Source organism: Anolis sagrei, chromosome 1, assembly GCF_037176765.1.
Source record: "Anolis sagrei isolate rAnoSag1 chromosome 1, rAnoSag1.mat, whole genome shotgun sequence".
Lineage (NCBI taxonomy): Eukaryota > Metazoa > Chordata > Lepidosauria > Squamata > Dactyloidae > Anolis > Anolis sagrei.
Genome location: NC_090021.1, coordinates 58,969,737 through 58,984,972, shown reverse-complemented (window position 1 = coordinate 58,984,972; position 15,236 = coordinate 58,969,737). Strand labels below are relative to the sequence as shown.

The 15,236-nt window shown below is 36.6% G+C and overlaps 1 protein-coding gene across 1 annotated transcript in view; it reads right to left on the bottom strand.

Moving 5' to 3' along the window:
* ARID4B (AT-rich interaction domain 4B) overlaps nucleotides 1–15,236 on the bottom strand; it is an 84,871-nt gene that overhangs the window by 30,027 nt on the left and 39,608 nt on the right. Inside the window, exons 7-13 of the mRNA XM_060753848.2 lie at nucleotides 14,991–15,082; nucleotides 14,749–14,887; nucleotides 13,089–13,168; nucleotides 9,661–9,734; nucleotides 7,409–7,551; nucleotides 4,606–4,678; nucleotides 2,812–2,906 (exon numbers count right to left, since the gene is read on the bottom strand). Coding sequence (XP_060609831.2) covers nucleotides 2,812–2,906; nucleotides 4,606–4,678; nucleotides 7,409–7,551; nucleotides 9,661–9,734; nucleotides 13,089–13,168; nucleotides 14,749–14,887; nucleotides 14,991–15,082 — 696 coding nt within the window. The remainder of the gene's footprint in view (nucleotides 1–2,811; nucleotides 2,907–4,605; nucleotides 4,679–7,408; nucleotides 7,552–9,660; nucleotides 9,735–13,088; nucleotides 13,169–14,748; nucleotides 14,888–14,990; nucleotides 15,083–15,236) is intronic.

Below are 15,236 nucleotides of genomic sequence, written 5' to 3'. Positions count from 1 at the left end.
ATGTTTTGACGACGTGGCTGTGTAAGTGTGATGATGACGATGTTGTATTGTAATATGTTTTTAATTGTGTAATGATAATACATTGTGTGGTTTGTATTTTTGTATATGAACACATGTTGTGAACCAGATCTGAGTCCCTCTTGGAGGTGAGAAAATCGGTATAGAAAACTTTTAAATAAATAAATAAATAAGATTAATTCACCTAATTCAGATTTAAACTTTATAGTATGCCCATGTGAAGAATTTGTTTTAACTAAGCACAATCAAATGTACTTTATCCCTCCTAACATCATAGGGTGATAATTTTTATTTCTCTGCTTCTTTAAATCATGGCAAAACTAGGACTCAAGGTAACGTAAGTAGTCTGTAGTGTAACTGAAGCACAACTGATTCTATTTCTATAATCCTGATTTATCTGTCACAACAAATTACTCTACATCGGTTTTAAAAAATAAATCCTTGGTTTCTACGTGCATTGATAACATCAATCCAAATTATTTTGAGCAGCAACAACATATTCATTATTAGCTCCTTTTATATATCCCCACCTCTTGAAAACTTTCTACATATTCTAAACCAATTAAGATGCAAGCAGGAAGAAATGGAATATCTTTTAAGTGCATATTCTCTAAGGAATTTCATGAATGTAGATCACACATCCACATTTTTCTGGTAAATTCTGTTTTCCATGGCATGTGTGTGCTGTCTTCTTTCAGATATATTGAGTGGCCAGTCTTGTGCCCAATCTTAAATCTAACTGATTAAACAGTGATCCTTCTGGCAGATGCCAGCTAGGAGTAAGGTTGGAGACTATTTGGCATCAGCACTGACAAGCAGCCCTATCTCTTTATCCACCTCTCCTCTGGATCAAGAGATACAGCACTGATGTGAACATTGCTGCCTGACAGTGTTTTGGGAGCTTCAGTCGCTGCATCCAACTAACCAGTCTCACCATTCCATACTTTACTTGGGAAGAGTGAGAAAATTAGCCATACCTAATAAAGGTGCTACGGATGCCCAATCATTATCAATCTCTCAAAAGAAGAGCTCGTGGGATGTACTGGATGCAGCTGTTTAAAGGTGTTCTACACGCCTTCAATCAACTTCCTATTCTCTCCTTCAGTTCATACAATATATCTTATGCTTGTCTTATTATATCATTTCTTAATTTTTGTTTTTATGAAAACTGTTGTTCACAAGTTGCAGGCAGCCTCCAAAATCCATTTTGTAGCCCCATAAGCTCCCCAAAGAGGCCACCACTTTCTCAAAATTCCTTTTTAAAAAATGACTGGGCATTATCTTCCAAAACAACTTAAAGCGACCACAAATGTAGTTACTTGGGTTCCCTTACCTCCTGCACACCTATAATGCCCTTTCCCTAATCTTGGAAAAATATAAAGGAACAGCCACTTTCCGGCTGAAACACAGAAACAAAAGCGGCTTTGCTGACTTTATCTGCTACATGAGATCCTACAGCCTGTGGAGAAAAGAAGGCCAAATAGCCCCTCTCCTCTTTGCAGTTGGTCTATAGGGGCTATAGGGGACAGTTGTTCAACATTTTAAGGGTATCCCAACAGGCAATGACTGGAAATCATGTCTGATTTGGCAAAAAAAAAAAAAGCCCAAAAGGGGATACGTGCTTTTTCAGGAAAGACGTGTGAGCCAGAAGATTGCAGAGAGTGCAGGGGTTGGGAGCTGCCTTTGGCATAAGCATTTCTAGCATTTCAGACACAGCAAATGAACCTTATGTTTGGGACTCTGTATGGCCTTTGTTGCACACCAATTTAATATATATCTTCAGCAAGCATGAAGGAAAATTAACTCTAGGATTATTTGTCTGTAAAGTTGCAACTATTTCCCCTAGTAACCATAACAAAATATGTATTGAACATAAATTCTTTCAGCTACTTGCTTGGTAATTTTCATGGAGTGACTAGCAATTTACTTCCATGTAACACAAATAATTACTCCATATACAATAAGGATCTGCACACAGTATCAGATAATGCTCTAAATTTTCCTCACCAACAAGGCCTGATATTCTCAGGAAGGATTGTATATATAACCACATTTATTATGCTATTCTTACATAATAAATATTGGGGTGCTAACATTTCCATACATCACAAAACAAAACTTGGTAGCTCCAAAAGAAAAGGAAGCACATGTATTACCTCAGAGCAGCTTTACCTATAATTTTTTCTAAGAGCAATATTTTTTTCCATGTTAAGGAAAGAAAAGGGGAAGAATATATCTTGGAAATAACTATCAGCAACTGGGGTATTCTTTATGCTAGATTCATTTAACACCCATAAAGATATTGGGGGAGCCGGGGAGAGAGACAGTCTGATAAACAAACAGGTTGAATATCCTTGTCTAGATGCTTAGGTCAGAAGTGTTCTGTATTTTAGATTGTGTTCCAGATTTTGAAAAGACATATCTTAGATATAAGTCTACATACAACATTCATTTATGTTTCATATACATGCAGCGCAAAAGTTATTTTATACACAATAGTTTAAATAATTTTGTGCATGAAACAAAGTTTGTTTACACTGAACCATCAGAAAGAAAAGGTGTCACTATTTCAGCCACACATGTGGACAAGAGTTCTTTCAATTTTTGAATTCTAGATAGGGATTATTCAACCTGCATCACACATAGAAAATATGGTTAACACTATAAAAACTAATCTCTAAAGGTGTTCTCTATAAGGGGCATATCTGCATCATCTTCTACATATCTATTTTCATATGTGTTTTACAGCTTTACTTCAGTCTTTAAAATTATCTCCTGATTTAGAGTACTTACATTATCAAATCCTCCAAGCTTATGAACAAGTCTGAATAATTTGAAGAGATTCAAGTTTCTGTATCCAAGCACAGGTCGTTTATTAATAGGAGTCCCTGTGAAAGAAAGCATTTTGAAGTTTGACTTTGCATCTTAGTAAGCCCGACTCCTCATATTGACATTAATGCACTCAAACTAATTCAGCATTCCAATCCCACACATATATGCTTATGCACATTTACTCAGACTTAATTCTGACCATGTTCGATGTGATAAGAACGGATAGGGATTACAATTTTAGCCTTATCATTCATCATGTGACAGCTAAAATCACACTTTAAAAAAGGTAATTTTTTCCAAATACTTAGAAAAGCTGTTCTCAAATATGTGTGGGTTCTTCAATGAGCAAAATTAATGTAATGTTAAGAAAGCAAACAGAGGAAGGTGTATCATAAAACCAAACTGACTTTATTGAATTCAGATTTGTTTTCAAAGAATTTAAATTTGCCCTTTAATTATTAACATGCAGTTAGTTCTGCGAACGTATTTGAGATAGAATTTGGGAATGATAAAATAGCATTTGCCCTGTAATAATTTCTATCTTAGGTTTGTATGCTTTTTATATACCTCATCAAGCTGAGAACATCTCCCCATTCTGGCAGCCAGCCATAAATTGAAGTCATCTGGGGTAAACTTCCTGGTTTAGCTGTTTGTTTGGGTCCGAGATTTACAAAGGCCAATGTAAAAAAGCATGTAGTGGACCATGACTTTAGTTGGAGCTCTGTATTTGGGTTGTTCAGCAGTGGAACTCTCTGCTTTGGTGTGTTGTGTGTGGTGTCCCTCCTTGGAAGCTTTTAAACAGAGGCTAGATGGACACCTGCAAGGGGTACTTTCACTGTGCTTTTCCTACATGGTAGGGGACTGGACTAGATGGCCCATGTGGTCTCTTCCAACTCTATCATTCTATAATTGTGGTGGATTAAAGATTGTGAGGACCATTATTAATATACACCATTATATACTAAATACAATTATTGTGCTCTGCATTATTATTATAATATTATTATTAATATTTATTCCCCACTTTATCTCCCCCAAAGGAGAGATATAAGGTTTAATACACAGAATGACTATAGGTAGTTCCGGAGTTACAAACATGTAACTTATAAATGACTCATAGTTAAGAAAAGGGGTGAGACAACAGGAAGTGAGAGAAATCCATCTCTAGGAAGGAAATTCGCTCCTGAAATAATTATCACGGGGAAAAGGTGTCTCCGCTGAAGCTTGATCACCAATCTTAGTTTCCCAAACAAGCCAAATTTTCAAAATCCAATTATCACAGGGACAGGGACGGAAAGTGACGTGAAATCTTCTGAACAAGGGCACAGATAACAAAATAAACACTACAGGGGTGTTAACCATTTCTTATGCTATCCAAAGCTTTAAAAGATAAATTTTTGGCTGGAGTTACACTTTTAAAATGTTCTGACTTACATACAAATTCAACTTAAGAACAAACCTACAGAACCTATCATGTTTGTAACTTGTGGGCTGTCTCTATACTTTATAACTGGACAATGGCTGGGCCTCCAGATACTGCTAGACTTCCACTCTGATCACTTCCCACCACTGGGTAAGCTAACCTGAGGCTGATGGAAACTGTAGTCCAGGAAGATTCTTCTGTCTTATTAATTACACCTAACTTGCTAATTTTAAGAAAGGAACAACTTTCATTTGCCAGAAAGAAAAAGGAGCGCAAAATAGATTTATATTACATTCTTGTACTGTGATAAATTACATAATAAACATTCTCACCTCTGTCTTCCATGAATTTATAAAGCTGCTGTAGAAAGTTCTCTCTTTCCTCAGGAAAGGGTTCTACTTCTTCCTAATTTATAAAATGCAATAAGGAGAAAAATATCAGTGTATTCCATTAAACTATGATACTTGCTCAGTAACATTGAAAGAATGCTTCAGAATTTAAGCTTTAAAAAGAAATGCAATGTCTCTGTAGATGTAAACAAATAATCATTTTGCTGTAGAAACACATAAAAATGTAATAAGCCTATTCAATCAATATTGCAAATGTGTATCTACTCAACAATGATTCCCACTGTGTTCAATGGGATACACTTTTAAAGAAAGTGTGTAGAGTATTGCAAGCTTAAAGTACCACAATCAAGCCTTAACTAAATTACACATAACATATTAATTGAGATCTTGTTATCTGAATTATTTTTTCTTCCAAAGATAAAATATGCTGCTGTGAACTAATTCCAGTGTCCAATGCAACACAGCAGGGGATTAACATTTTTTCACAATTATATTTTCTCGTATACTTCGGCACCATTTTGGAGTTCTGCCCCCCCCCCCCCGCCTGCCCCCCCCCCCCACACACACACACTCACACACTGCCCTTTTTAATTTTTTCAAACAAATGATATTAAAATTTAGAAAAGAAGCAACTGCTGTAAAGTATGCATTACCACCACAACAAACAGAATATGCAGAAGCAATTTATGGCAGCAGTAAAATAATATTAAAGTGGGGGCTTTTTGAAGCAGGTCAGCAGTTGACAGACCAGAGTGATGAATTTTTAGAAGAGCACTATGTGATTGTTCCACTCATTTTAGTTTTGCTTCTGTTGCTATACTAAGGCTCAGACCCAAACAATATGTCAACAAAGGCATTTTTTTTAAATAAACAAAATATAATATGGCTTACATTTTTCTCCCTTAAATTTGGTCAGTGAGGGCTATGTCTACCATAGTTTAATTCATTTCTAAATTTAAAACAGATTTGAGGACAAAGAGTACATGTGGTTGTTCCTCAAGAGTCCAAAAAATTCCAGTGGCAATTATTTTTCTGTGGACATTCCCACTAAACACACAATTTCTGTGTGGCAAACATAAAGTTGACCTTATCGAGTAATTAAGAGTTCACAAATATAATGGCAAGAAAATGTTTGTGAACATTTTACAGTGATACTATGATAAAATCATAATATTCCTTTAAAAACAACCAGTAGCTTATTTTAAACAATTCTGCATAATGAGACATCAAACAATGTATAAAACTAAGCAAACAATGAGTATGTATAAAATCACTATAGGTGTAAAAGAAGTTAACAAACCCTTAGTTACATGAGCTTATAGGGAATATCTAGAATCAATTATTTAAAGTAATTAGGTTGGTTTACAGGAGTGAGGTTGGGAGGATTAGAAAATGTTAGTTTGATCCTCACCATACAAACTGTATTCATATCATTTCAAAAACATTTCTGAGGTCTTTAGAAAAGCAATTGTTGCTACTCATTATTTCACTATAGGTTACAAATCTATTTCTAAGGATCTGAGGGTCCACTAATCACTTTCAGACAGACAGAGCATATACACGGAGAAGGTTCAACAGCGGTCACTCTACCCAGGAATTGTCATATGTCCAAGAACCAACAGTACATCACCTAGGAAATCGCCAGGAATGCCAAAGTAACATTCAAGAATCTGGAGGCACTCTTGCCTTGGTTAATGGCTTATTCATGAGTCAAAGATCAAGTAAAGATTGAACAAGAATGACGCTAATGGGATGGCAGCTGGGAAAAAAACACTGCTCTCTAAAAAGAATGTTGCTGTTCTTCTGTTGTTTGGTATCATATACATATTTCCGAAATTTGTGGAACAGTATTCTCTGCACAGCTGAATCAAAAGTAGAACTTTTGGGCCTCACTGAGAAATATTATATTTGGCAAATAAGCCAAAACCCAGAATTTGAAAAAAAAATCTTATGTCAAGTGTAACATTTGATGGGGGGGGGGGGGGTAGCAATGGTTTGGAAATACTTTGCTTGCCACCATTGACACAAGCACGACTTTACAATATATTAGAATGATCATCTATCAGACACCTAAAGCTGAGCTAAATGTGGAGCTTGCAACATGGCAAGGATCCATAATCTGGAGGGGGAAAAAAATGGGAAAAGGCAGTAAACCTCTCCCCACACCCTTCCCTCCAAGTCTTTCTTTCCTAGAAAAACATTTAGCAAAAAAAAAAAATCTTATAATAATAAATGTTTTAAAACAAGGCATATATATTTACTCTTAAAATTATTTCAAGAATTTGTAAACTCTATGGTATCAGATCACTGCAATTCTTGAAGTTGGTGTACTTTTCGGCTCTTTTTAAAAGTAAGGAATACTTTACAACTTGAAGAAAAGGAAAAGACGAAATATTTTTCTTTGTTTCACTTATGTTGCTGTTTTCTCCAGTTTTTTATTTGTTCATTTATTTGTTGGTTTATTTCTGCTCTTGATAGACTGATAAAGCCAAAGAGGTTCATTATACTTCCTTGCAGAGCCAGCAGGGAGACAGTGAGCAGATGGAAAGGCTGAAAACTGGGATAGAGGGAAAGGCCAATGAGAAAGAAAAGGGTATAACAGGAAAATACAGACACAGAGAACATCAAGATGCACTGGGGAATCTAAGAAGCTTCTAAGTCTTGGGAATGTGGACGCTTCAACTCAAAATAGAAACAGTCTTAGACTGTTTGCTTCACCACTGTAACTCAACAGTCAATATATGGTCCTAAAATGGACCCAACTGGGCTGCCATGCTAGACTTGCCTCTTCTTCACTGCTATCCTCTTTTTCTTTTTCATCTTCTTCCTCCTCTTCCGCTTCACTACTGGAGCTTTCTTCTTTCAATTCAGTCTTCCAATTACTAGGAACAGTTTTGGTTTTACAGAATTCTAAGGCTTGATCAAAAGCTGCAAATAAGATTAAAATTAATCAGTACACTTTCATCCTGTGAATCCAGAGATTTAGTGCATGTACAGGCAAACCTTCCTTTGACATAGGTGAAAATTCCAGGAAGACACAGCAAACTGGGAAATGATCATTAAAGACTTCTAGACAAGACAGGATATGAAGCCACTATTTAAAGCTGTCTTCTGGGTGTTCACTGGCCAGGAACATCACATTTGCCAAGAGAATAGCAAGGTGAGGAATAAAAAAGCAGGCTTTTATTGCCCCAATGTGGCCATCATCAAATTTATTCTACCATTAAAAGGACTAATTAAATAGTTAGATGATAAAAATACAAAAGAAAGAGTGGCAAGCAGCAAGACATTATTTAGCTTCTGGGATTCAATGTAGTGACTAATAGGTATTGTTTACAGCCTGGCCATGTTTACATTAGCTATCGCCACTGATGGATGTGTGCTGTTTTATTCTGAGTTTTATGTTATTGTTACATGCTCATGTTTAATTCAAATGTATTTTATATAGTGTTTTATGTCATGTCTTGATTTAGGGACTTTGTGCCTAGTGTAAGCCGTCCCGAGTCCCTTTGGGGAGATGTTGTCGAGATATACAAATAAAGTTGTTGTTGTTGTTATTATAGAGGAATCATGCCTTTTCATGGTAAAAGACAGAGCCTGTATTTATCTGACTGTGGGACTTCTCTTATCCTAGGAGGCAAATATGACATTTGTTGTGGAGTACCATACTATGCACAGTCAGTTATGGTTTTGGTATTGTTAAAAGGTTTGCAAGTATATCAGTGCTACATTTCCAAAGAGCCCATAGCAGAACCATTAATCACTATAATCATATAACATACAATGATTTTTCATCACCAAAATCAAATGCATCCATAGTTTACTTCTCGTTATATTTCATGCTAATAATGTCAGCTACAGTGTCATGAGCACAAAAAATAGCTTTGATCTCTATCTTCAGCTAACATCTCCTGGGGTTGACCTGCAAAGCACTTGCCTGTTTTTCAAGGTGAGGGATACATTTGGGAGAAGCGCCTGATCTTTTACAGATGGGTACTTCTAAATCTTTGATGCAAAACTAAGTAACATGAGTCAAACTGAAACCTGCAGCTCTTTCTGAAGAATCAGTATTCAGTCATAATTATCCATGTCCTAATAACATTCAGACTGGATTTCTACATTGTGATATACATGGGGCTGTAATTTGATAACTTCACTTAGTTCAGAATAGCAGGAAACATATTTTATCGCTATTTTAAAAGCTTTACAAATCATCAGTGTATTTTGAGCACAATTTGACATGCTGGATTTGATTTACAAAGTGCTAAAGAGATCTAAGAATCTTGTAAAAAGATTTCCCTGATTGCTAAGCTTTAGAACTTTTGATAGCTTTCAAATGTCATCCCAAAACTGCTATTTTAGGTAGGTTTTATAGATGAGAATTCCAGTTATACTACTCGCCGCTGTTCATAAAACCTTTTTAAGCTTTTAAAACTGGCTTTTAATTCACTTTTCCTCTAGCTGATTGGCTTGGGGTTTGTTTTAGATCGGTCAGTGTGCTGGCATGCAAAAAGGGCTTTCAAGACTCATCTCTACTTGCTTATACAGCAACTGTAGATACCATTTTTTGGAAAACATGCTGAGTTTAATAATATATCTGATTTGGGAAGTTTGGGGCTTTTTCTGTTGCTTTACCTTGTACCTTGGGTGAGTTGAACTGAATGAACGTGAAAAACAGATAAATGGAAAAACACCAATTTTGTATGCAGAAGATTCCAAATTCAATTTAGTATTTCCAGATAGGACTGGAAAACTCCTGCTTCAACCCTTGAAGAGGAGCTTCTAGTGACATTAACAGGAGTGATCTAAAGAGACAATGGTATTTGGTATGATATAGTTTTCTTTGCTCCAATAGTACATAGGCATTATTTGTGACATGTCAACCAGTGGACTGAGAGAGTTGTATCCCAAAGTTCCAGGTTTGCTCATTGGTAGAACGTGGGAAGAATGTAGTAGGCCATTCTGCCCTTTGAAGTATATACCACTAACTTGTAACCTGGAAAGCACCCCCATTTTAAAGTTCAAGATTACTCTTACCTTGTTTTAATGTAGCATCAGGTTTTGGTGAAGAATCTGTAATTTCTCGAACATCTTTCCTTGGTACTGAAGAGCTAAAGAAATAGTTTTTTAAAAAATGCTTTAAAAACGCATGTATGCAAGCAGAATTATTATTATTATTATTATTAGATGCACTTATTGACCGCCATTCTCAGCCCTTACGGGCGACTCATGGCGGTGTACAGTACACATAAAAAGACAGTTACAGAGGCCAGTATCAACAACATATGACTATACAACAAATACAAACTACATAAAAATCCGCTTCGTCTCTTAGTAGAATCATAGCCAGAACAAAAACAACTGTATTTTGAATATCTGTTTATTTTAAATAATGGTCACTTCTGTTATTAATGATTTCACATGAAAAATTCAATATAAGGAGAAAAGGAATATATAATCCTGGGGGCAACCCTGTTCTCATCAACATGGATCTTGTTAGTTTCATAATGTTTATTTAGCAAGAAGCATTATGGTGATATTGACATAAAAACTGCTCACGTTCACACACACACAACCGATTTCCATTAAGGCTGGAGTCCTCAATGTAGCATAATTAATTCACCACCTTACATCCTGCATTCACTTTCAGGACAGGTTTAATTCCAGAACAGGCTTAATCCAAATTCACTGTAAGTAGAAGCTACTGATAACAGAGGTCATTAGCTATCCGTCTAAAAGCACAATGTTATGCACATCTGTTCAGAATTAAGTCTGAACATCTGTCGGCAGTGCTTTGATTGTGCTATCCCTGCATGGCAGGAAATTGAACTAGATGGCCCTGCAGTCTCTTCCAGTTCTATGATTCTAAGTCCTATTCAGTCCAACAAGATTTATTCCTATTAGTCTTAAACTTTCAGGCCATTGTCAACTTTAGAAATGGAATACACCAAGCTATGAATCAAAATGAGTCAATCAAATTCTTTCCAAACTTTTTTGGCTGCTTAAGAAGACATTCCTAAGGGAGTTGGGTCTAGTTTGTGAATAAGAGTAATTTCTTGACAGCTGAAGATCACTAGTGAACAACAAGGGGTGAACCAAAGTCTTGTGGGAGAGAGTGTGCAACTTCAAATGCTGCCCTCCAAAATTGAGGAAATATAGAAAATGCTGAATGAACATTCATTCTCAAAGGGCATTCTGAGGAACACCGAAGACCTATGCTGTCTCCCCAGGAGGTCTGAACTAGTACAGAGAGGTACCCAACTACCCTGCCATGAGAAGTTCTTCAGATGGGTACCCAGAAATTGCTACAACTTTGGGGCTTGCACTAAAACTACTTCTCTGATCCCACACTCGCTATAATTATTGGAGTTCTTGGCTTTCTTAATTTATCATATACCAATGGAGAAAGACTGACATTGCATGGTTGTGAAGGAGGAAAACAAATTAGGAGGCTGTGTTGTAAGCAAGGGGAAATATTCACCGCTAGGAAGCAGCGCTGGGCAATTACAGCTCTCAGGATCACCAAGAATATTTCTGCATTTGAAGGAGATCCCAAAGGACATGAAACTGATCATTGTCAGAACAAAATTTCAGAAAACAATAAGGACATAGAAAATTTGAGATGTGAATATTTATACTTTCATGAGATCTGCAAAGAATAAAAAAAAATCCTCTTCAAGAGTAGAATTACTGAGGAGATTTTGAACATAGACAGTATTAAGCAGCCCTCCAAGAGCTTTGTTTATTTAAAACAAAAAGGTTTGCTTTTGAAAGTTCACCCTCCAGTGAAGGGGCTACACCTGCTTCTTCTGCATAATATGTTGAAGGTTAAAGAAGCAGGTTGCATTTGCATCTTGGGTTGCATCTAACAAGAAAGTAGTGATCAGAGAAGTCTATTTAAAACAGTTCAGAAATACAAGCCAGCTTACTAGCTCACATGAAAGTACTTCTATAAAAAACCAACACAGAAGAGCAGGCCTGATAAGTCAATACTACTGACATCTCCAATCCTCTCCACAAAGCACGTTGAGTGCTCTGCTCATTCTGATACCTCATCTGACTCAGTGGATAAAATAGCTTTAGAAGTTATAAAGACCACAAGAGAATCTGCTTTAGAAAATATATGATCTGATAAACTATTTTCAGATTATAGAGAATAACATTTCTTCAAAATATAAAAGCCGTTCATCCTTTCCTTTCTTTCTTTGACGTCAGCCTCAAGGCTTGCAGGGGATGGAGTAAAACACCCTCTTTAAAAGGAGAAGGGAAAGTCAAAAACCTAGGCTCCGAGGATCTGGAGGTAACTGTAGGTGTTTCAACTACAATGGCAACATAAAGCAAGACTATGGATGGGTGAATGCAATAGAGGAATGCCAATTAAAAACACCTGCCCATACCAGCCTAAACATTGCTGCTCTACAATGAATTGTTTGCTGTGCTTCTGGAAAAAAACCAGGAGCTGATTGGCTAATTAATGTCAGGTGTCTCTCCCAGCTAAGATTTGCATCTCTCAGAAGCAAGGCAGTGCTAACCACTGGTTTGGTGATAAAGCAAGGTGAAGGACACTGGGCAACTGCAACAGGGCCATCAAGGGGAGAGAAGCTGATGAAGAACACCTGGCTCGCTCCTACTCCACTACTGCTTTCTGTTGAACTGCATGCTGTGCCTCTCCAAACGATAATCCACACTGAGAGATGGCAAGAGAAAATATGGGGAATTGTATGAGGTACAGGATCATAGTGCGGCCTAAGGTTTATTTGGCCTTTTCCCCACCTACTTGATGTAAGGGGAGTGATGAATTAAAGAAAACAGGATGTTCTTTTACTGTCCCTCGAGCTACGAGTTTTAAAACAGACTTTTTGTCACTCCCCCTGTCTTTTGGAGGAAGAGGGAGCAAATCAAAGCATGCAGCTCCCCTGTATCAGGCAGGAAGTCAGACTGGAGATTGATGGGTCTCATTTGCATCTCAGGAAATAGTTCTTCCACAATTCCTTTCTGGCCCTAGTGGGATAACTTAACTATTCTAGAAACGGACCTGCTAGCTATACTAGGAGAATTGTGCACAAAAACATTAATGAAAGACTCAAGTGAAAAAACGTTACATTAACTCAGAGGAAATGGCCCACTGATATGACCATTTTGAGAATACCTGAAATTGTTGGCTATCAAAACATAATTATATCAAACTGTTTTTATTAGTGTAAAAGCAAACTCCCTTTAGCTTTCAAGCATAAAACAGTCTTACACCATAGGTTATCCATTCATTCAAAGGAGCATCACAAAATTGCTTCTTCACATATACTCTAGCGATTCTGTGCCATTTTGACATGATTAGAGGGAAAGTGTACATCAGGATGAATAAGCAATTTATTAGCCATATCTGAGATAACAGCAGTCAAATCTGTTCACCACACCGACAATTTTTTACAAGTCAGAGAAATATCACCTAGAAAATTTCCACTCACAATTTTCCATCTTTGAAAGAACGCACAAGAACATTGTCCTTCTTTACTGCAATTTCATCACTGCAGTCTGGACAAACCACCTGGACAAAAACAAGGAGAATATTTAAACTATTTCATAATGGAAGGAAATATTTATGTTGAAGATATCACATTTTATTATACATTAGAGTCTACAAATTGGGTTAGCCCCATCACATGTGCCAGGCACAGAAACTCTTTAACTACAGAACTTGTGAGAAAGGGTCTTAGATATACATGAAAAACAGAGCTCCACTTCTCACTGACTCTTCTGACAGAAAACTGGTATCTCATTTCGCAAAAAAAGGAGCCAGAATGATGGGATTCACACTACTCCCATCTTATTAGAAGCCCTGTGTTAAGTGACATAAAACATCCTATTCATATATGTCCATACACAAAAGGTCTTGGCAAGGATTCTCATCTCAATTTACACTAGGCTTCAAGTGAAAAAGAAAAAGTGGCATTCTTTGACACTGATTTCCCTGCCTCAATGCCTTGTAAAAAAAAGTGCAAGAAGGTAGAAACCTCTTTCTGTTTCTGTTTTTCCAAAGCTCAGTTTGGGACACTAATCTTAACTGTTTCCTGGAAGACTCAGATAGTGGAGCAGTCAGTGGTGACCAGAAAGAATGACTAGTTAGTGCTTTGTCTCCTAGATCCCAATTTGCTTAAACCAACTTCCAATCATCCGGAAGTTGGCCCAGTTGAAGATCTGGCCCAGTTGAAGATTTTTTTCTATTATTTATTGATCACTTTTCTGCCTATTAAACCCTCCTAAAGCAACATACAATAAAATAAAGAAAATTCTTAAAAACAAGATTTTTAAAAAAGTCAACTTTGGAAACAGTTTTAAAGACCAAAGATATTTTAGAATAATGTTTTGATTCTCTACCCAAAACTGAATAGATGCCCCTGCAAAGAGTTTCAATATAACAGAGGAAGTGCTGCCTCATAAACTCGCCGCCTCAATCTGTCAGGACCTTCACTGAAGATCTTACATTTTGGCAGACTCATTTCAGATAGTCTGGCCTCAATCCATATTATGCCACATGCAGAACACAGGAAGTCTGAACTTTGTGAAACCTACTTCCAATACATATTCAAGTAATTTTTCATACTTTCCATATGTCTAGGAGTCAAATACATTTTAAAAATTGAATATGAAACTGTATATCTAATGGTTTTAAATTTTCAATTTTCCGTCACTGCTTGACTATGAAGCATCAATCATAATTATTAAGTTTGCGCAGACAAATGTAGGGAATAAGCTCTGCTTAGTTTTTGTTTCATCACCTCAATTCTTTCTCTTCACACTGTTTCTTCTTCCTAGCTTTTGGAATATACAACACACTGATTTAACACCCTCCATCCTCAACCTGTTACATTCTCTCTTGCTTCTATGTAACAGCTAAGAATATAAGAACTCTAATACAATGGAACAAGGGCTCTTTCTAACCATGGCTAGCAGACACAAAGATGTTTATCAACCAGCATGATATTTAGAGGTACTATACCTCTGAACATGGCATTGCCACCCATATGCTATGTTTTGTTGCTTAGCACAGGAAAAATGCCATAGCTTTTGCCTTGGTCCTATATTGATAACTTCAAAAATCCTTTAAGCAGTATCAAAGACACTTACCAAAGCTGGGAACCAGAGATTTTTCTTTTTATCAACACTAACACAGTCAACGCATACCACTTTTCCTAACAGTTCATCAGTTTGTTTTCTATCATCTTCATCTTCATCACTCGAAGATGAAGAAGATTCTTCTTCTGGTCTAAAAAAGGAAAGTTTCAATAAATGAAACAAATTTTAAAAACCATCTTTAAACACTCTGCTAAAAATTAAGATAATAAAAATGAGAGGAAGTTAAAACTTACATATGATTAGATCTCCTCCCTCTGTTTGTTTTCTTTCCTATTACAGGCGTACCAAAATGCTCAGGGTTGGTAAGGGGGAGCTGATCTAATGTCTGTTGATGAAAAAGCATTACATGTATTAGCATTTGAAAAGTGAGCCTGTGAAACTGAGAAGCAAAATATAAAATGTGTAGCTACTAGCCAAGAAAAATGAAAATAAATTGAGAGTGCAACCCACCTTAGTTTATATAGGTCAAGGAACAGCAC